The sequence below is a fragment of the Pleurodeles waltl genome, chromosome 5, assembly GCF_031143425.1.
Source record: "Pleurodeles waltl isolate 20211129_DDA chromosome 5, aPleWal1.hap1.20221129, whole genome shotgun sequence".
NCBI lineage: Eukaryota > Metazoa > Chordata > Amphibia > Caudata > Salamandridae > Pleurodeles > Pleurodeles waltl.
The window spans coordinates 913,464,619-913,487,447 of NC_090444.1; the positions used below are offsets into that span (position 1 = coordinate 913,464,619).

Below are 22,829 nucleotides of genomic sequence, written 5' to 3' on the forward strand. Positions count from 1 at the left end.
GACATATCTGATATTTGTGTATCTCGACACTTGTTGGATAGATATTATATCAGTGATCCACAAACCTGGTACCTCTCCGATCACTCATTGACATTATGCTTGTTTTTCACCACGTAAAGCATGGCTAGGTTTGTGCTATAGAAATTCTACACATAGAAATACATGAGGAGCTATTACGACTAGGGTCACTGGGTGGGAATGAGCACAAAGGAAAGGGAGGATGACCACCTCAATGGAATGGTGATAAGGAATATTAAGCTGTATTCTCAAATAGGAATTTGTAGTATTTAGAATTGCTGTGTGATAACTACTTTCTTTTTCAAAATAACAAGCACATGGTTGGACATTGAGTTACTTTGTCTATTGGTTGATGGCTATTTTTTAGCCACTTAGGTGGAGTAGTGTTTTATTGGTAAAGGTATGTGGATGTTGAGTACTAAGAATTAGGTGGATTTCTCCAGATTCAGAACTTTCACTTCCTCAGAAATGTTAGGAAAATGCAGGATTTTATCCAATGTTTGACATCTACAGAGCATTCTATGTAAACAAAATGTAGCATATCCACACAAGCAATATTACTCTGGATTACAACACTAGGTCGCAGAAATGCCAATGGTTCATATGTCTCTCTTTTTGGCAGCTGATGGAGAGCCGAAAGAATGTAGTCATTCAGTATGGAAAGATAGAAGATACTGGTATTTATCTACCCTCTGCTGTTGCATGTGTTATAGATATGTAGGCAAGAATCGAAATGTCCTTATGCTTGCCATGGGGATAGAGATACTGTTGCAACCAACAGGACAGAAGGATTGTTGTGTGGGGTATGTCCTCATGTCAGGACTGGTCGCCACCCCATCCTTTAAAAAAAAAAATAGCCTATCCAATACATCCTGTGGGATCTCTGTCCACCTCCCACCTAAGGGGCAGATAGATTGTTAAGCCAGTTATGTGCTGAAGGCACTTCACAATACTTGGGCGGGCCACTACAACCTCTTCTTCCATTGTAGAAATAATATCCCTGTTTTAGCCTTACTGCCCCATCCACACTCTGCCCTACAGGAAGGCTGATAGGCTGTTGGGGCTGCTTAGAGGTGGGGAACACTCAAAAGCCAAACTGGACCTCCCTCACAATCCTTTACTTTTTGAGCACTATTTGTCCCTGGTAACCAGTAGGCAAAGCTGCCAGAATTTAACAGTGGAAAACAATTCAGTATTTGCTGTAACATGTATTTTGATTTGATAATCACCAAAATCTGCATGCTATTGACTAATCCCTCAGAATAGGTGTTATTTATTACAGCTAATAAATTCTGAACCCCAAAGATTTTATCAAGAGTGTTAAAAAACAGCTACTCTTCCGACAACTAGAAAGCAAGGCCAGAGAGAAATACTGAGAAATTAAAAGATTCAAAAATCTTATTCACTTAAATAATCTATCCACCAGATGACATTCCTCAACTGGTTTATTGCCTACCTTTGCACAACCTGCTGAAATGTCAGACCAGTAACCAGTTATTATATGAAACAAAGAACTAAGAAAATCATGCATCATCTCATGAAATGGGATCACTAGTCCTTTTCAGACACCAGGTAGATTAAATAACCCAAGCATACTCTGTGGGCTTCCCTTGGCCCAGGAAGCTTCAATGAATTTTACAGTTGTGTCTGAAAGTCCAAGGACACATCAAGCTCTCATGAAAAATTTCAAGCTAATACAGTCAGCATGCTCCCCAGGTATAAGAGGCATATTCACCCTTATGGCAGGGGGTGCCATATTTCTTTCACCCCATGCACCCCCTAAGGTCACCACAGTAGCATGGCATTTACAATATGGCGCACCACAGATCATGTTAGCACAACAGCGCCAATATTTTTTTATGCTGTTGGTCAACTAGCTCCAAAAATGATGGCGCTAGTCCAGCAATGCTTGGGGAGGCCCACTGGAAACAATGGGAGTGTAACTTTAATGCCTGTCTTGGGCAGGCATTAAAAATGATGGGAAAACTGTGCAGTGAAATCTCGTAAATTTCACTGCACCATTTTTCTGGGCCTCCTAATGGTGAAACGCCCCCTTGCATACATTATGCCTGGCGCAGGCTTAATGTGGCTCAAGGGGTTACAAAGTGGTGCAATGCTTGCATTGTACCACTTTGTAAATCTAGCGTGGAGAAAAGGCCTCCTTGACGCCGCCTTAACATAAAACAAAAATGATGCTAGGGCAGCGCAAGAAGGCGCTAGGGGCTTGTAAATATGCCCCAAACTTTATAAGGACCAACAAATCTTTGGACAGAATGTATAATAGGTTCCCTGATGAAGAGACAGTATATTTCAAACTGAGTGAAATCTTTCAAGTTTATAATGGGTTGAAACATGTTATTCTTTTTCTTGATTACAAACATCTTCTTTTGCTACTAGAGCCTCTATTTCTAAAGAAAACGGAGGTGCCTCTATATGTGAAAAGTGAATTATATTTTTGATACAACTCTGAACCGGAGGCACATGAAGTCTATATAAAAACCTCAAACAGCTTGCGAAATACTAGGATGTTTTGATACTTTAATTTTTAATCAATTGTAAAGAAAATTGATAACATGCCCCAAACTACTGGAACAAAACCAAGATTTTCCCTTACCTTGTATTGGTACTCCTCTTCCTTGACCTCTGGGAGTGCTTGCAATCTCTCTTCTCCATAGCCGGGTAAAGAACATTGTCCAGATGGAATGACAAGGGTAGTTATGCTGGAGTCTGTTTCAAAATGTGAATTGAAAAAAAAACTATCCACATATCTCTAGTCCCTCAGACAAAACTTATCTTCCGAAGGTATGCGTCAAGGAAGGATGAGCCATATCTAGGGGATCAATGGTCAAGACATACTTCCCTATCTCTTTTAAGAAAGGCTCACCAAAAGCAGTCCCTGTGTCCGAGAACCAAACATAGGGTCAATTTTATTCAGTAGACTTTTTCTTCTTTCCAGAGATTTGGCAGCATTGTCAATTCCAAAAAGCATATTGATCTTTGTGCTCAGTTAGAAAGATCATCATATTCAATTGAATCTTTCAAGTCCTTTGCTTTTCCTGGGATACATAGTATTCTGGTAATGGAGCCAAGAGCATGCCCCTATTAATCCCTTTCTGAGGATTACATTCTCCTCTAGTCAGGAAAAGCTACAATTTTATGGTTCAGTGCAGACAGTGCGCATTCCGAGGGTGCTATGTGCTATGATATTGGCTTCGGCTCCCTTAAAGGAGCCGAGGCCAATACAGTAGCACTGTTCCCACCGGTCAGCCAGGCTTGAAATTGTATTATAATGTTAATGCCGGTCTGCCCGGCGGGAACATTGTTATACGGTTGAAGGGGACAGCACTGCCTTGGACGTGGCATCATCCTCACGTGTATTGGCGGTCCCTCGTGGGACCACCAGACTCATTATTAGGTCTATGACACAAATGAGGTACCTTCAGCCAGGTTGAGAGAAAAGGTTGAAGCAGTTTACATTTCTGTTAAGACTTTCACTTATAAAGAGTATGTTCCAGGTGTTTTAACAAAGGTTTGGATTGCCTCAAGAAGTTTCTCCTTTTTATTAAATTTAAACCTATGGCCCAGCCAAAGGTAGTAAAATAAGAAATCTGTCTGTGATTGTCTGTGTCCTGAGAAATTGAGAAGCTGAAAGAAAATGAGGCATTATTCACAAAGTTGGGGCTACTGAATGGCTGTTCTCTGTGGTGATGGAATGCAAGGCTAATTATGAGGTGCAGTTATGTATTGATTTAAGGGAACTTAATAAGTGTGTGGTTGTTTATCCTTATCCCTTACCCAACATCACAGAGATGTTGTGGTCTTTGGTCGGTCATGGGCATTTTTTTCTTTAGATTTAAAATCTTCTTATCACCAGTTTACCTTCAATACTCATTTGCTACCTCATTTGATACTTAGAAATGTGTGTGGTTGCTGTTTGGACTAATTTTGGCTTTCTTAGGTCTTCAAAGAGTGACGGAGAGTGTTTTAGAAGGTGTAGATAGTGTAAATATTTACCCTGAAGCTACCCTGATGTATGGTAGGATGTGGGAAGACTCCATGTAGTACTGAAGAGATTGGGAATACGTGGACTGACTCATAGGTCTGAGAAGTGTAGATTTAACATTCTAGAGAGCGTATCTTGTCATAGAGTTACAAGGCAATGTATAGTACATTAAAACAAACTTGTTAGCTCTGTTAATAATGTCTAACCTTGTGAATAAGGATGAGCTGCTTGGGAATGGGAGAATACTATAGCACTTTTCTTCCTGATTTTGTTGCAAAACGTAAAAGCATGAGAGAGCTTTTGAAGATGCACACCGAGTTTCTTTGCAAACAGAATTATAAAGCTGGATTTAACAATATCAAGAACTGTTCAGAGCAGGCATTCCATTTCAGTAATTATGAGCACTTGGTGACACTAGTTTGATGATGGATTCCAGCTCAAATGGATGGGTGTTGTGCTCTTGCAAAGAATTCATGAACCAGAGAAAACCATTTTTGTTTATTTCATAAGGTTTGAAAGGGCAGAACATAACTATTATGTCATAAAAAAGAAACCTTGGCTGTATTCTGAGCTGTGACAAAGTTGAAATAAAAATTTGTGGAGTGGTCATTTTGAAATTAAAACGATCAGAATTCGCTGGTGAGTGGTAGCTCACCACAGATTTGACTTTAATGTCAAATGTTCCTAGTGCAAAGAGCTGCTAGCAGATTATTTCTCTAGATTATGTGTAATGCAATCTTAAAATGGAGACTTGATCAGTGATTTTCTAGTGATGAAACCATTAAAGAAGATGTAAATGTATCTGATATTACAGATAACATCATTAAGGAGGAGAAATGGATAAGGGGACTAGTTGATAAGAATACCAAACGTCATTGGAATGTTCAGGAATGGGATGTTAGGGAGCATCTATGTCTAAAGGATGGCTTGTTGTGGAGAGATATTAGATTACTGTGCCTTCAAGTAGCTTTAGACAATGATTGACAGTGCCTGTGAAAGTCTTTGGGAATAGCCAAAATCAAAGAGAGCATCAAAGAAGGTTATTGATGGCCAGGGATGGATTTGATAACCTAGTTGATTGTAAGACACTGCTGCGAGTCCCTCAAGAGTACTAAAATTCTGAAATGCAGAAACCAATCAATAGTTTTGCGTGAGCCCACATCTGGACCAAGGGTAGATATAGTTGTGAATAATATGTTAATATTGGTCCAATCAGGATTTCAGCTTTGGATGAATATGTTTTAAGTTTTATGTTGCATTGATATGTACTCCCTCTGGCCTGAGATTAAGATAGAGAATTCTCTAGAAAGGTGTGATATCATAAAATTTCCTTGATGAGATTTTTAGTAGTGGTCTTTTCCTTTCATGTCATTAACTGATTATTAGGGATGGACGTAACTCACGTAATTTCACTCCATGGAATCCCATGGAGTGACAAAAATCTCAGTCAGATTCCGCAGAGTTCCAGCAATGGGCATAAATAAGCATGCTTTGCTCTTTGTGCTGTGATTTAGTGCCGGGAGCATGTTCTGTGCTGAAAAATCATCATGAACATCACCACACAGTGCGCCAGCGGAATCAACTACTCAGGCTGATTTTGCTGTCACTCAAGTAACTTTTCTACTTGGGCGGCAACCTTCTGAACGTGAACAGTTGATACTGTTTGCAACCGCTCACATTGGAAGCATCTTGCCGGATAACCTCAAAGCAACCTCAAATCTTGATGATCGTAAACTTAGGAGGTTATTACAACTTTGGAGGAGGTGTTAATCCGTCCCAAAAGTGGCGGTAAAGTGACAGATGTACCACCAGCCGTATTACGAGTCCATTATATCCTATGGAACTCGTAATACGGATGGTGGTATATCCGTCACTTTACCAGCACTTTTGGGACGGATTAACACCTCCTCCAAAGTTGTAATAACCCCCTAAGTGTTTCGGCATGCATGCAAGAAAAAATTCTGCCACGCGATGATTGGCGGAATGTGTCCAGAACCAACGTAGAGTCATCAAAATTCGGTTAATTCCACTGGCAGAATGGAGTATTTTGCCTATCCCTACTGATTATGGCCAAAGGACATAGAAAATGTTTAAGAGATAGATTAAACATAAAAAGCAGTGTTGTACCCTTACAAAGCCAATGACATGATAGAATGTTTTATCAATGTGTAAAAGGAATCGATATAGCATTCAGTTGCTTGTGAATTGTGTGCATAAAAGAGCTAGAAAGGAAAGTAAGAACATATACATTTACCCCACATCCCACCACTTGTGTTTCACCTTTTGAAATGTTCTAAAAGATAGTGTCTAATTGTATGATGTGTCTATGTTTGGTGAATAAAAAGAGATATTGTGCTGAGGAGGTAAAATCAGGTGTGAGAGATTGCAGGTACAGAGAGAAACAGAACATAAATAAAAGAAAACAAGATTATGATTGTCAAAAAGCTGTCAAAGTTGCGGATGTGTGTGAAAGATTGAGTTAAAATTAACATTTTTGTGAAATTGCAATTACAATTGAAAAAGTGATGTCGTGCGGTGTTTTAAGAATGTACTTTTACTAGAACTTGTAGAATGTTTAGCTTCCATCTGCTGTTCAAAGTTGTAAAGAGCATATGTTAGTTAATGGCTGAGGTTGTTTGGTTGTAATTTTAATACATTACCTCTTTGGATTCCCTGCATTATTCTTCAACTTTAAATCAGCTTTTCTAATAGATTTCGATGAACTGAGCCCCATGTATTGGAAATGGTCAAAATACCTTCCAGATGCAACATGAAAAGTTCAGGAAACACAAATGACGACAAGCATTGTTCGTTGCTTTTTAATTAGAATCCCTGAACTCAAGTAATATCACATTTCAGCCACACTGGAAACTAGAACATTGGTTCCCAACCTTTTAATTTATGTGGACCACCACTTTATCATTTCTAGAACCCTGGGACCCCCACTGAATCATTGTCAGAAACTGGAACCCCCCCCACTGAGTCATTATTGGAAGCTGGGGACCCCAGCCTAAACATTGTTGATGATTTGAAACAGAACAATACACAAAAACAAGCAGTCATCATAGACATACACATTGTAACTAATTTACAAACAAATATAAATTACAAAATAAATAATTCATTTCATAGGAAGGTTGGAGCTTTTCTAAATTCAATAGAAGCCACACAACATCGATACTATATTCGGTTTGATGCACCTGCACTGCCCCCACGACTCAATATGAGGAAACTCATTTAATTTTTAGCCTCCAATTTGAAATTCCTTGACGTTCACAGTATTTTTTCAAATTGTAATTTGCACATTTACCCACTTTAGTTTTTCACACTTTATTAATCAGTTAATTCTATTTCATTTTCTAAGCAGTCATGGACCCCTGAGGAGGTTTTGCAGATCCCAAAGGGTTCCCAGACCTCAGGGTGGGAACCACTGAACTAGAAGGTTTCCAATTTAACCAATCCATTTTCCAAAGTCATTCATAAATGCTGCTTTGCGTTATAGATGATGTCAGCAACATCTGTCTTCTTTTAAGATAAGTATATACATATTTGTACAAGATGTTTGCCACATTATGGACATATAAATCGAAGATATAGAGACTATTGTGACCTGCAATTCCAGGTCATAGGTAACGTTTCTCATTCATTGAACTTGTCAAATATTTCTAACCCATACAAAAAATCTAATTGGAATTTGAATTTCACTGTTTTGTTTACCTGTTCAATGAGTTGTCCTGGATGAATTCAGTCAGTCCAAAACTAATTGAGGAAAAAATGTACGCCAACAGTCAAAACATTGGCTTCAATGAAAGGGCGAAAAACGTGTAATATTGCTGGGCAAAGTGTACAAGTCCTGACCATGAATTACATGAACAAGTTCAGTACATAAATGCAACATTGCAAACATGATCTTTGCTCTTTCTTTGTGAGTGCATCCAGAATATTTTCCATTCCCATGTAGGAATCACACTGCATCGCCTATAAAAAGCTGAGGAACAGAACACAATGAATGCTTTTCTAGGACGGACATCGAAAATGTGTTTTCGAATGTTTGTCTCTTTAAAAATTGCTGCTGGCAGTGCATCAAAGTATTAGCAAAGAGCCTAAAGGCAAGACTTGTGAGCTATAAGAACAAGGCATGTTCATTTTGTTTTTTTCATTGTTTGATTATTTGTGTACAACCAGTTAATTTGAAAAATTACATGGAAAGGCCGGTAGTCCTACTCATGTGACATGTTCTTCGTCAACTACTGTATCATTAAATCCTCCAATGTCTGAATCTTCGTAGTGCAATGAAATTGTACCTATAATGGCATGCACTTCGTGATTTTTTACTTAAAAGGGGACAGCCTTCTCAAGCTAGTACATGGATGTGAAGTTGGACTTCAGATGTAAAATGAAAAGTTTGGGTTGCACCACAAACAGTGACTACGAAGTATGAAGATGCAAAACAAACCCCTACGAAACAGGAACTTGCTTCTGAGTGGATATAGTCATAGAGTCATCCAGTAGTGGTCCACGTTATGCAGGATTTTGAAAGACTTTGCAATAATAGCCACATGAGTAAAAATGAAAATTCAAAGGTGAGTTTTAGAACGGAAATATAGTTGCAAAATATAGTTGGTTGTATTACTGCAGTGTTTACTTCGTATGCATGCAATTTAGTGTTAAATTGACCACCTTTGTAAACTTTTGGAAAATACGTTTGAAAAACACATTTAATAACTGACTTACAGGTCTATCTCTAAATATATTAAGTCATGACCTGAACTAAACTAAATGATATTATCCAAAATGCGCATCACATTCAGATATGTTTGCTTCTCATATATTATATTGTATAATAAATGTTCATGTGTTTATAATAACAGTGGGGAAAGATTATATAAAAACGAGCTGCCGCTGTTCCCCAGATATTTTTCACTCACTTTCCACAACATCTGCAGTTATACATTGCACAGACTTTCTTTCAGACTTAGATATATATGTCCCCTACCACACACACACAACCAGTAAATCAAGGACACATAATGGTTTCATTAGGAGTCCCATTTTCACACTTAGGGGCCTGCAACATTAGAAGCTATTTGTGGACTATGCAGTGGTCGCTCAAGTGTAATGTTGACAAGTGCTGATGTTCATTTGACTTAACAGAAGTACTGAGACACTTTTTGCACAGCTTCATCTTTTGCCCTTATCAGAAACACACAGTAACGAAAAACATGATTTTAGAATCTATGGGGCTGTGGATGAAACACATACGACTTTCCCTTGCACAAATTCACCCACAGTCCCAGGTGCCTTGTTCATTCCACTTTGTGGTATTGCTCTCTTGTTTATACACTGCAGTGCCCAACCTGTAGACTGTAATAGTGTAAAATCATTCTGAACTCTGTACAATTGATAACGGTTTTTTGCCAGATAGTTTTTTTGTATTCCAGTTTTAGAAGCATTCATCTTCTGGATAAAAGACAGTGTAGTGCACGAAGGATAATTCCCATAGTCTTGCAGAGAACAAAAGCAGAGGCAAAGCATAGTTTCTTCAATGGCTTGAATACTTTCACAAAAATGTTCCCTTTACCCAGCCACAGAATCCACATTAATAGTTGTGTTCAGTAGAGCTCACAGATCAAAGTCATTCTGAATGTTGTCTATACAACATGTGGAGACTTAGCTGGGACTCCTTGTCACCTCCAGTAGCCATTTACACAGTTTCATAAGTGATTGTTTTTTGAAAGGTAAGCAATGAGGGCCACAGCCACTCCCACATAAATGCCAGTTCCAATAGTGATTGACAGCACAGCCAAGAAGAGTGCTCGTCTGGAGCTAGAGCTTGCATGGTGGAAGTCTCCCTTTGCCACAGCTTTGTTGGTCTGTAAAATAAACAAAAAACAAGGTTTAATAATAAAATATATGAATTTTGCTGGACTTTTTAAAGATATGTACTAGGCAAATTTGATTAGGAAGATACACATTAACTATCGACTTTCATTGCATAAAGGGAAAAAATATTGGGCCTCATTGCGAGTGCGGCGGTCTGAGCACTGCCACACTAATGTTGAAGGCCAGACAGCCGCAACTTTGGCGGTCCAGCCGCCCAATTACAACACTGGTGGCCGGACCAGCCTGAGGACCTCCATCCCCAGCAGGAACATGGTTCCCAATGGCATGACGGCGGTCAGGCATGTAACCAGTCAGGGCGGCACTGAACTCAGTGCCTCCTGGCTGATTACCACCCCTCTTTCCGCCAGCCTTTTCATGGCGGCGATCCCACCATGAAAAGGCTGACATAAAGCCAGTGCCGAGGGCGACGGGGGAGCCCCAACACTGCCCATGTCGATAGCATGGGCAGTGCAGAGGCCCCTCTGACCAGCACCGTTAGAATGCGCACTGTCCTAACACTGTTTCTGCTGCCCAGCTGGAACATGTATTACAATGTTCATGCAGGTCAGCCAGGCAGGAACATTGTAATACGCTCGGGGGGAATGTCACCGCTATGGCAGTGGCTTCCTCCTTGTGAGGTCGGTAGTCCTGTGGTGGGACCACCAAACTCATAATGAGGCCCATAATCTGGTTAGTTAAGAATGGGACTTTTTTACAGTATTAGTATTCTTTAAAATAACTCAATGGACCTTGCAACATAAAACAACATAGCTACATTGTGTGCCTTTAATCATCACAAAAAAGATTGTAGTCTGAAATGTCTCTCTCTTTATTCAAGATAAGATCCACTTCATCAGGTCTGAATTAGAGTAATTGCGCAAATAGTCATTATCGCTGAGCAAAAATAAAGTACTCAGAGAACACAGTTAAAGGCTTAATTTATTTAAGTACTGAAATATGATATATGATTTTTTTTGCTAGCTTCAGCTTTGCGAGATTGTCACTCACCTGCCATCCAGTGAGCTTTCAATGGAACAAAATCCATTTTGATGTTGTTCTTGCATTGGTCCTAAAGGGGCAGCAGTGGTTTATTAGATTCTTATAAGCAATAGGTCACAGGAGGTGCCCCAGATTTACACCAGGTGTGATGTTAGCATGGTGCAACAAGTAGAAATGCTTTAATTTCTCCCCGTTTTTGCAACCTGCGGCACAGATAGAAAGCGCAAAAGGCCATTGAAGATTGTTTTGTCCAGGAAGGTGTTCCATCCTGCACAAAAACAATTTCCCCCACAGCACAGCCATCCATGCACCATGGCATAAGGGTGGCTGCATTGGTGCTTGGTAGCAAATTTAGCACGTCTCTAGGTTTTGAAAATGACGGAGTGTGGCACTGCCAAACTTGCCACCACGTCGCGCTTCGTCATTTTCTCGTAAATTTCAACCCAAGTTCTCTATGATATGCATTACACACCTTAATATTTAATTAAAATGGGTTGCACAGAGCCCTTTTATTGCTTTCGGTGTAAGGGCTCAGATCTCAACAACACTCATGTCTTTGCTATTTTCCCCACCCTATTATTTTAGGGAACCCTTTTAAACAAAGTGAACAACTTGTTGCAAGTGGATGTTAGCTGGATTGGAAGCTAATTATGTTGTTCCACTCCCATAGGATACCTCCCTGTTTGGCAGGTATTTACTTTTCTACCATTACTGTTGCAAGGCTGGGTATTGCTAAAGTTTGGTTTCAAGGTGAATCACAGGATCCTAAATCCTGTTGGCAGGAATTCATTTTGCATGTAGGTTGGAGTTCACTATCATTCAGAACCATCAAAATAGAGGCAATTTGCACGAATTGTGGCAACCAGTCAGGGAATGTCTTACTTCTCTCATTCTTGGCTACCTACAAGATATTTTAGGAAATCTTATATGGCAGTTTTCATTCACCTTTTAGTTTGGGTTTATTTATGCCTGGCCAAGACGTATGACAAAAGAGTTTCTTCAGGCATATATGTAATGCTGTCTGTTTCATAAATGGAATTTGTATTTGTAATGCTTTTCTATTTTTTGATACTTCCCAATAACAAAAGAAAATGCTACTTAAATATATAAATTCGATTTCCCTTTTGAGGATTTGTGACTTTTGATATCCATGAATTTCTGATGAATCAAATAAAATTCGTACATTCATTCAGCAGATATTGAGTCATAGTTTCAGCTGCAATATTAATGCCAGAGGACAGTCATTCGACTTGTTTGCTGTTCATCAGGACAGGAAGGAAAGTACATTAGCAAATCTTTCAGCAGTCCCACAACTGTTAAATTGTTCTGCGATTGAAAGCTCTAGATAAATGCTTATCTGCCTTCTTAAGATTTTAATTTTATATAAGCTGTATGAACAATGAACAATGTGCATTTTGGAACAGCTAGTTCATGCAAAAGTATTGATCCTGGATATGAAGGTGATTGCCTTGGAAGTTCATAATTCAGCAAAGGTTGTAACCTATGTCAATATTACATAAACTTGACTCCAGAGCTCCTTGCTCATCGGGCTAGCCAGGTCGAATTTGGTTCAAAACGTGGTTATTTATGGTTAACTTGTCACATACTGATTGGATGCCCTTGTTGCATCTTAATGAGATGCCATCTACACAACAGAGTCTAGTTAATATGATCTCAGTTTAGCAGTGTACAAAGTTAATATTGAGTAAAAAGTATAGTTTTGCAGAAAATTAATCACAAAAATGTAGTGCTGACAAAAATAAAATGATACAGACTATTGCAGGTAAGAATACTGTGCATTAAGCATTTCAGTCTGAGGACCCCCACACTCGTGGTGACAGTTTGGCCACCACATTTCAGGTGGTCCAACCACCACACTACCACCATGGTGGGTAGGCCCACCCAGGGGACCACCATCTATGCCAGGAATATGGTTCCCGACGGGCTGAAGGCGGTTCATTTTGTACTCAGCTATGAACTCTGAGACGCCTGGTTGATTACAACTCAGTTTTCTGCCAGTCTTTCCATGGCGAGGACCCAGCCATGGACAGGCTGGCAGAAAGCAAGTGCCTTGGCCTCAGGGGGGCCCCTGCACTGTCCATGCCCATGGCCCATCCCATGTCCCGTCCAGCACCCTCGGAATGTGCACTGTCTGCTTCGCAGACAGTGCTTATTCCGAGGGTGCTGGTGTGCTACGATATTTGCCTCGGCACCCTTAAAGGAGCCAGGACCAATACTTTAACACTGTGCCCTGCGGTCAGCCTGGCAGGAACACGTCTTATAATGTTCCTGCTGGTCAGCCAATTTGATCATTAGTTATGTATATTTCTTAATTCATTAATTATTAAAAAAATTTTTTTTAATTATTATAATTTTTTTAAAAATTGGATAATAATGTTTTATGGCAATTCGTTATTGATTAAATTAATATATTTATTTTATTTTATTCTGTCATATTTCAGTTTTTGAAAGATTTTACAATGTTTTAATTTTTTAATATAATTTCAGTTTTATATGGATTGTTAGTATTGTAGGGCAGTAGTATATTTAAAATAATTTTGTAGGCGCGTATAGGAATGCCTTTTTAAAAGAAACACTTAGGGGCATATTTATACTCCGTTTGCGCCGAATTTGCGTCGTTTTTTTCGACGCAAATTCGACGCAAAACTAACTCCATATTTATACTTTGGCGTTAGACGCATCTAGCGCCAAAGTTCATGGAGTTAGCGTCATTTCTTTCCGTGAACACCTTCCTTGCGTTAATGATATGCAAGGTAGGCGTTCCCGTCTTAAAAAATGACTCCGATGCTATTGCGTCGGATTTATACTCCCGGGCAAAAATGACGCCCGGGAGTGGGCAGGACTAAAAAACCCGCATTTGCGCCGGATTTTAGCGCCTGGGTCAGGGCAGGCGTTAAGGGACCTGTGGGCTCAGAATGAGCCCAGAGGTGCCCTCCCAAGCCCCCAGGGACACCCCCTGCCACCCTTGCCCACCCCAGGAGGACACCCAAGGCTGGAGGGACCCATCCCAGGGAAGAAAAGGTAAGTTGTGGTAAGTTTTAAAAAAAATATATTTTGTGGCATAGGGGGGCCTGATTTGTGCCCCCCTACATGCCACTATGCCCAATGACCATGCCCAGGGGACAGAAGTCCCCTGGGCATGGCCATTGGGCAAGGGGGCATGACTCCTGTCTTTGCTAAGCGTCTGGGCGCCAAAAAGAAATGGCGCAAATCGGGTTAAGACGATTTTTTTGCCTCAGCCTGACTTGCCCCATTTTGGGACGCCTAAACGCCATTTTTCCCTACGCCGGCGCTGCCTGGTGTACGTGGTTTTTTTTCACGCACACCAGGCAGCGCCGGTCGACTAACGCCGGCTAACGTCATTCAATAAATACGGCGCCCGCATGGCGCTTCAGAATGGCGTTAGCCGGCGCTAATTTTTTGGGCGCAAAACTGCGTTACCGTCTTAATAGTTTAAGAATATATTAAATTATATTATTTGAAATATTAAATAATAAATGTTCAAGTTTCGTTTTTTAATATTTTCTAAATATTAAGGGGGTCATTACGACCCTGGCGGAACAAGTCCGCCAGGGCCGTGGGACGCGGTGGCACCGCCGACAGGCCGGCGGTGCCCCGCGGGGCATTCTGACCGCGGCGGCTCAGCCGCGGTCAGAGAAGGGAAACCGGCGGTCTCCCGCCGGTTTCCCGCTGCCCCAAAGGAATCCTCCAAGCCGGCGCAGCATGCTGCGCCGGCATGGGGATTCCGACTCCCCCTCCCGCCATCCAGTTCCTGGCGGTTCTCCCGCCGGGAACCGGATGGCGGGAGGGGGAGTCGCGGGGCCCCTGGGGGCCCCTGCCGTGCCCATGCCTATGGCATGGGCACGGCAGGGGCCCCCGTAAGAGGGCCCCTAAAAGTATTTCAGTGTCTGCAAAGCAGACACTGAAATACGCGACGGGTGCAACTGCACCCGTCGCACCTTCCCACTCCGCCGGCTCTATTACGAGCCGGCGTCATCGTGGGAAGGGAGTTTTCCCCTGGGCTGGCGGGCGGTCTTGTGAAGACCGCCCGCCAGCCCAGGGGAAAACTCGGAATACCCTCCGCGGTCTTACGACCGCGGAGCGGTATTTCGGAGGGGGGAAGCCTGGCGGGCGGCCTCCGCCGCCCGCCAGGCTCGGAATGAGGGCCTAAATCTTTTTGTAACACTTCCCCACTTTTGCTTAGTTGTAGTGATAATAGGAAATGTAGGGCCAGACGTAGGTAAGTTTGGGATTGCGACTCGTAATTCGTGAGTCGCCATCCCATATGCAGAATGGTGTCCCTGACACCATCTGCGAATGGCAAGGGGGTCGCAAAGACCCACCTCATTAATATTAATGAGGTGGGACGCAATTTACGACCCCCTTGCGATTCCCTGCACTCACAGGGATGGTGGCTTGCTGGAGACAGCAGACCACCATGTCTGTGCCTGCTTTTTAATAAAGCAGTTTTTTTTGTATTGCACCTCGTTTTCCTTAATGCGAATGAGTTAGCATCCACTTCACATGGGTGCTAACTGCGAATTGCTTTGCGACCGCGTTCGCAGTCACAAAGCAAATCTGCATCGCAATGCGACTCGCAAATAGGAAGGGGATCACCCCTTCCTATTTGTGAGTCGCATTCCCATTTTGTGAGTCGGTACCGACTGGGCACACTGGACACCATATGCACAATCACACAGGTCCTAATCACAATAAGATTGGACTAAGGTAACCCACTCTCTGCTGGCATTCCAACCCATTTCCTTCACAGATTTCAAACCATCCAAAACACTGGCTCCAGACTTGTCCTCACCCTCCTGCACCAAACCCACACCACGCCTCTGAGACCTCCTCTAGCTCCCCATCCAGAAGTACTGCCATTTCAAACTTTTAACACACACATTCAAATCACTGTACATCACCGGACCCGCATACCTCAATCACTGGCTTCATGTCTACCAACCCCCAGACAACTTGTCTCAGCATCACTCTCACTTGCATACACACCCCACTACAGAAGCAGAACAGGAGATGGATCATTACCCTACCATGCCACCAAATCCTGGAACGACCTTCCCCGAAAACAACCTCCTAATCTCTTGAACTCCACGAGAAGCTAAAGAGCTGGCTATTTAATTCTTCTTCTTAAGGGACCATCAAGACTGCCTGTATTCGCTCCCACCCTCACCAGCCTATTTAGCATCTGAACACACCCTCAGGTGACAAACAGTGCTCTAAAAATCCTCCTTGCTTTACATTAATTAATCACCTTTAGTTTTCCATGTTTTAATTATACATATAGATGAGTTCATTCTTTTTTTAAAGTTATGACAGTTTAAACTACTTTTTTATGAAACTCATTGTTAGACTTGGCATCCTTGGTGTGGGCTTGCCTAACTTTTTGCCTCTGCTTCCCAGGTTGTTGATGTGTTCTGGACTCAGTTTTTGCTGTTTTTGATTCTCTGGGCACTTTATCACTGCTTACCAGTGCTAAAGTGCCCCTATGTAAAATGCATGTGTAATTGGCTTATCCATGATTGGCATATTTGATTTACTAATAAGTCCCCAGTAAAGTGTACTGGAGGTGCCTGGGGCCTGTAAATCAAATGCTACTAGTGGGCCTGAAGCACTAGATGTGCCACCCACATGAGTAGCCCTTAAACATGGCTGACCTGCCACTGCAGTCTGTGTGTTTAGTTTTAAACTGCAGATTCAACTTGGCAAGTGTACACACTTGCCAGGCCTAAACCTTCCCTTTGTATGCATGTAAGGCACCCCTAAGATAGGCCCTAGGTAGCCCCATGGGCAGGGTCTAGTGTATGTTAAAGGTAGGACATGTACTGATGTGTGTTACATGTCTCAATAGTGAAATACTGCTGAATTCAGTTACCACTGTTGGAAGGCCTATCTCTCTCATAGATTAACATGCGGGCTGCCTTTAAATATCATTATCGTTCAGATTCCCTTTAGAGAAGATTGAAATTTGGAGTTTGGGGTCTCTGAACTCACAATTTAAAAATACATCTTTTAGTAAAGTTGGTTTTTAGATTGTTAGTTTGAAAATGACACTTATAGAAAGTAGGCATTTTCTTGCTTAAACCATTCTGTGACTCTTTCTGTGGACAGTTGGGCTGTTTGTGAATCCCCTCTAGACAGTGGGATAAAGGGAGCTGTGGTGTAGCCTACATATAACCTGATGAGCCATCTGTGCTAAAGTAGAGGGAGGAGTGGACACTTACACCGGACTCACATACTTCAATCATCAGCTTCACTTCCACCAATCCACTAGACATCGTCTCTCAGTATCACTCTCACTCGTACACACACCCCGAATCCACAGAGGAAGAACAGGAGGTCAATCATTTGCATACCAAACCTCCAAATCATGTAATGATCTTCCTCAACACATAGGGCCTCCTCCTCATTTCTTGAATTCCACAAGAAGCAGAAGCCCTGGCTTTCAATTAATCTTTTGCAGGGCCGTCAAGACTGCCTGTATTTAGGCCCAGCCTCACCCCACACCTATTTTCACCTACTCAGCACCTGGATACACTCATGGGTGGCAAGCAGTTCTCTATAGATCCTCTTACATTAAATAAATGAATTACCTTTATTTTCATGTTTTATTGTATATATAGACGAGCTAATTCATTGTTTAAAGTTATACTAATTAAAAAATGTTGGTATCTCTGTCTCAATAGTTTACATTTTTAGTTTCTTATCTCAATATTCAGAGCTGCTATAATTTAGCCACAATGCTTGGTATAATAATATTTTTGATGCCAATAGTTTGTCATAGAAGAAATGTTGCACTTCAGTTAGCTTCACAGGCTTAAGATATGCATTTTTCCAACTAAGGCCCTTTAAGACATTTAGCGGTAACCTTGATCTGGATAACATGGATAACATGGATTAATTTGTCAACTATTGATGACAGGTGTATCACATCTTTTAAGATGAGTGAGACGGTCTCCCAAAAGCACTGTAACATCTTTGGGTTACATGCAAAATAAGGTATCGGGCCTGATCTCTTTTTGTTTCTCAACATATTGTTTGCTTTCAGCAGACATGTAGGTCTATTTACAAAAGCATTTTGGAGTACAGAAGTAGTACTCCCTTAGTATTACTTAGCACTCCAGACGGTCCGACAGCCACATTACGACACAGGTGGTCGGATCATGAGGGGACAGCTCCCCTGCCAGAAACATGGTTCCAGACGGGCTGACGGCAGCCTAAGTTGTACTCAGCTGTGGCGGTGCTACAACCCCACCATAAAAAGGCTGGTGGAAAGCCACGTGGAGGCCCTGCACTGCCCATGTCCTTCCCAACACCATCAGAATGCTTTGCAGACAGTGCTGGTGCACTACGATATTGGTCTTGGCTCCTTTAAGGGAGCCAAGACCAATATCGTAGCACAAATGCGTAATACAATGTTCCTACCAGTCAGCCTGGTGGGAACATAGTAATACGCTTAGGGGGATGTCACCGGTATGACGATTGCGTACTCTCTAGAAATTTGGTGGTCCACTCATCCGGCTGTCAAACTTGTACTGAGGCCCTTACTCACAAATACAATTCACAAATCTTCAGCCAAAGATTTTTTCACCCATTTGGAGATAACAGAATATGAGGTATACTTTTTTTACTAGTAACTGTAGTTCCAAAAATGTCAATTTGATGATGTATATAAGTTTTAAATCATAATTTGATTGCCTCTGAATACCATTGCAGATATTGCAGGTGCAAATGCAAGGCACTGTGACTTAACTTTTTTTGTGTCTTGACTATAAAGGTCTTTTGCTTCTTTAGGATGATTAGTCGAGGCAATCTTCTATTTATCCTTTTGTAGATAATTAAACAGAGTCCCCCTGGTGAAGAGTGGATTACTCAAAATACATGGAGGATAGTGCAGTTTATACATGGATACAGATAATGAATGATTTGTACCTTTTGAAAGTTAAAATTATACTTTATATAATGAAGATAAAAACTGTTGAAGCATAGGACTGGATTTTGGAAAATTATTTGATAGCAACAAATTGTATACAAAAATGTACAGTGTCCCATCTGGACTCAATGAGCAGTGCCAGGCCTTGAAAACTCCACAGCTGGGTGGAGCGATATATAAGGACATGACAATAGGAGAACACAGCCACAAAAGAGTAAGACAAGTTCTAATCATGAACGTTACTCCTAAATCTACAGCAGTTGCAGGAGTTCCAATCTTTTCCAGCCAAGCCTTGAAGTAAATCAGGCACCACATACAGACAATCAATGGTACTGCAACACACACTCTTTATTGTAAAAAATGTTTTCATAATTACAAACAACATTTAAAAACATAAGAGTAGTAAAAAACACATTTTGCATCTGAACTTCAATGCATTAATCGCACATTATACTGCACTGGAGAAAGGAGTGATCATTAAGGACTCTGTTAGCACCTAAAGTCAGTGCAATATCAATTAATCACATGCAAGCTGTCCACATAAAAAACAAGTCACACACCAAAACATTTTGGTTCACCATTTCAGTGTTTATCTTTACTGCTTTGACAATCATTCTGAAGAATAATTATTAGAGGAGGAAAAATATTATACTGGACAAGATCAACATCAGACAGGAACTAACCCTCTTCTGATGTCAGGCCACAAAGCCTCATCAGAGATTCAACAGGGCATACATATGTACACTAGCAATCATGAAGCACACTTTTGGCATCTTCATGTAGCACTTCAGTGTCCTGATCATACAGGTGTGTGCTTCTGTACTCCCCTGAAGTTGTGTGCAAGAATATTGTAGCCTGTTGCTTGTTGCTTAGTGTCATCTTGTGACAGCACTAAGGGGCAGATTTATACTTTTTGGCGCAAACCTGTGTTAGCGCAGGTTTGCATCAAAAAGTATAGCGCTGGCTAGCGCCATTCCATGATGCTGGCCAGGCACCATATTTCCCCTGGGCATGTCCATTGAGCCAGCGCCGTGCAGGGGTTCAGCGTGGAAAGTTTAGGTTTCGGGGTGATCGTCAAGTGGGGCCCAGAAAACGTGGGCTCAAAAAATGTTGTGTTTGTTTGCATGTTAATTTCCATAGGATTCTTTAGACACAACAACAGGCCGAACTACTGGACAGAATTATACCATTTTTGGCAGAAAGCTAGCTCTCTGTACGCAGATTACGCTTTTGCTTATTTTGAGTAAATCTGTTTGGTAGTTTTTGAGAAGTTTAGGGAAATTCAAATTTGTATATCTCTGGCTGTGAAGTATTCGTGAACAAAGACAAGATTGTGCAGGGAATTGCACAGCTCTGATTGTTTGCCAACACGTCAAACCAGGAAGTGTTGGCAGCTGTTTTGGGACTCGCCTTGAGCTGAGTTCCAGAAAAAAGTAAAAATAAAATAAAAGAGGCCATGGTAAGGACACTCTCACTCCTTAGCACTGGTGTTCCATCTGGGACAGAGTTTCATAAATTATTTTTTTTGCTGCAAGTTTGCGAGATTCACGGCAAACAAATAAAAAAAAATCAAGCATTGAAGCACTTGTTTTTTTTATAGGGCCCCGGGTAGCCCGCCAACGTGCACTCTGGAGAACACCACTTTTCCAGGGAATCTAATTAAATACATGCGGGGGCCCATGGGACCCCACGCCCTGGAGACCACCATCCCCCCTGAGCTATGTCCTATTGGAGCCACTGATGGCCCTAGGGACCGCCATCCCCCAGAGCAGCTCAAACCCCAGGACATAGCTGTTTCCTATGGCTTGGCTGCAGCAAACACTCTGTTGTTTGACTGCGGGACCTTTAAATCAGGTCTCGCTTTCAAATAGCAGAGCTTTAATGCACAGCTAATTACTCCACATGGTACCTCATTGAAGACATATTCTATGCCATCTTTCATACTCTCGATGCAACATTCACAATAAACTTATTGATGAGACTACTATGCATGGCGAGGGCACGAGTTATAGTTACATTAGGAAGTGAGTTTTTAGTTACTTGAAAGAGCTTTAATGATAACTGCTGAATTTCTATGGTTTTGTACGAATAAATTCAAAACCTAACTATAACGTCCTTGTAACAGTTGGTTTATTCAGTGAAAAAAAAAATATATATATATATTTATATATATAGATATGTTACATAGCGGTGGTCGCTACTAGGTATTTATAGTTAGCACATAGTTTCCATAGACAAGTGTTTTTTGTCTTAACAATAACTTTGGCGCCGCAAAACGAATCTTCACGAAATTTTCAAAACATATACTTTTGTCAGTTCAGTTATTGTCTTGAAAGTTTTGGGGTGATCTGTCAAGTGGAGGGGCCGAGAAAAAGGGTGTCCCAAAACATGTTTTCTCCATTCATTTTTCCATAGGACCTTTGGACACGCCTACAGCCCAAACCACTGAACGGAATTACACCAACTTTTTCAGAAAGACAGATACCAGTACGCAGAACACACTTTTTGAGGTTTGGTGCAAATCCATTCAGTAGTTTTTGAGAAATATAAGGCCCAAAAATATAGATATATAGGGATATGTATGCTCCACGGATCCAACTGTCCCCATGCTGACATCTGATTGGCTGCCAACACTTCAACAAGGAACTGTTGGCAGCCATCTTACCTGAGTCCCAGAAAGAAAAGGCCAAAAAAAGAAAAGGGGCCAGGGTAGAGTCATTCTGACCTATTAGCCTTTGCTTGGTGTCCCTTAGGGACCTCGTCAGGGATAAAAAGCATTTTTTTCTTGAAAAAACTTCGGAAAAATAAGGGAATGGATTTGCACCTTTTTACAAGATTTACAAAAACGGTCTCCCGAGCTATCTATTTTTACCCCCCCAGGTGGGCCAGGTCCGGGGGCATTTGGGCCTTAATAAAGAAGGGAGGTGCACAAGGCTCCCCTCCTTGGTCTTTAATAAGCCCTGTGAACCACCACTTCCCCAGGGTGATTTTGTTAAATGTGCGGAGGCTGCGCGGCCTACCGGCTCCAGGGATCACCACCTCCCCGGTACAAAATGCTGTGTGGAATTTGGGAAGGCCCATTGGCCTCCCCCACAGCCCTGAGGACCACCACCTCCCCAGGGCTTCAAGTAATTAACTTGCAGGGGGCTACCCCCACCGCTGCCCAGGGGCTTCCACTTCTCTTGGGCTTTTTGAATTAGATATGGAGGTGTGCCCACCCACTAGCCCCTGGACCGCCATCTCCCTGGGGCCTTCTTAATATTAGTGCAGTGGGCACGCACCCTGCTGGCTGAAGGACCACCCCCTCCCTGAGGCACTGACTAAGAAAAGTGAAGGGGGTCCGTTTCATCCCCCCTGTAGCCCCGGGTACCATCTCCTCTCTGGGGATATCTCCACGTTGGAGTGGGGCTGCGCAGCCCTCCGCAAGGAGCCACTGATGGCCCTGGGGACCGCCACCCCCCATGGCTGGCTCCTGCTTTGTCCGGGGTGTCTACCCCCAGGACATAGCTGTTTGCAAAACAGTCCCGCTGTCAGAAAGCAGAGTTTTCACCTCTGCTCCCTGCAGGCATGTATGTGTGCTGGGAACAGAAATGAAAGCTTTGCTTCAGCAAGCAGGGAGGTGCTGTTAAAAGTAGCTGCCTCCTTGCTGGAGCACTGGTGCCATAAGGGAGGCCTTGAGGCTCTCCCCGCAGTCCCAGGTAGTCCATAAAGGGCACACGATAAAAATAAATCGACAGGAACCGCTTGGGAGGCCTTGAGGCCCCCCTGCAGACCCAGAAAGCCTGTAAAGGGAATTTAATAGAATATATTAATAAAAAAACTTGTCATGGACCGCAGAGGAGTCCTTGAGGCTTCCTGCGTGGTGCCAGGTAGCCCGTAAAGGACACATAATAAAATAAACAAATAAAAAACTTGTCAGGGACCCCGGGGAAGTCCTTGAGGCACCCCGGGGTCTCA

General features: G+C 42.1%; 1 protein-coding gene across 1 annotated transcript in view; it reads right to left on the reverse strand.

Annotated features, from left to right (window-relative positions):
* Positions 1–6,827: 6,827 nt before the first annotated feature.
* SYNDIG1 (synapse differentiation inducing 1) overlaps positions 6,828–22,829 on the reverse strand; it is a 925,443-nt gene continuing 909,441 nt past the window's right edge. Inside the window, exon 4 of the mRNA XM_069235041.1 lies at positions 6,828–9,894. Within this exon, the coding sequence (XP_069091142.1) occupies positions 9,736–9,894 (159 nt within the window). The 3' untranslated portion in view covers positions 6,828–9,735. The remainder of the gene's footprint in view (positions 9,895–22,829) is intronic.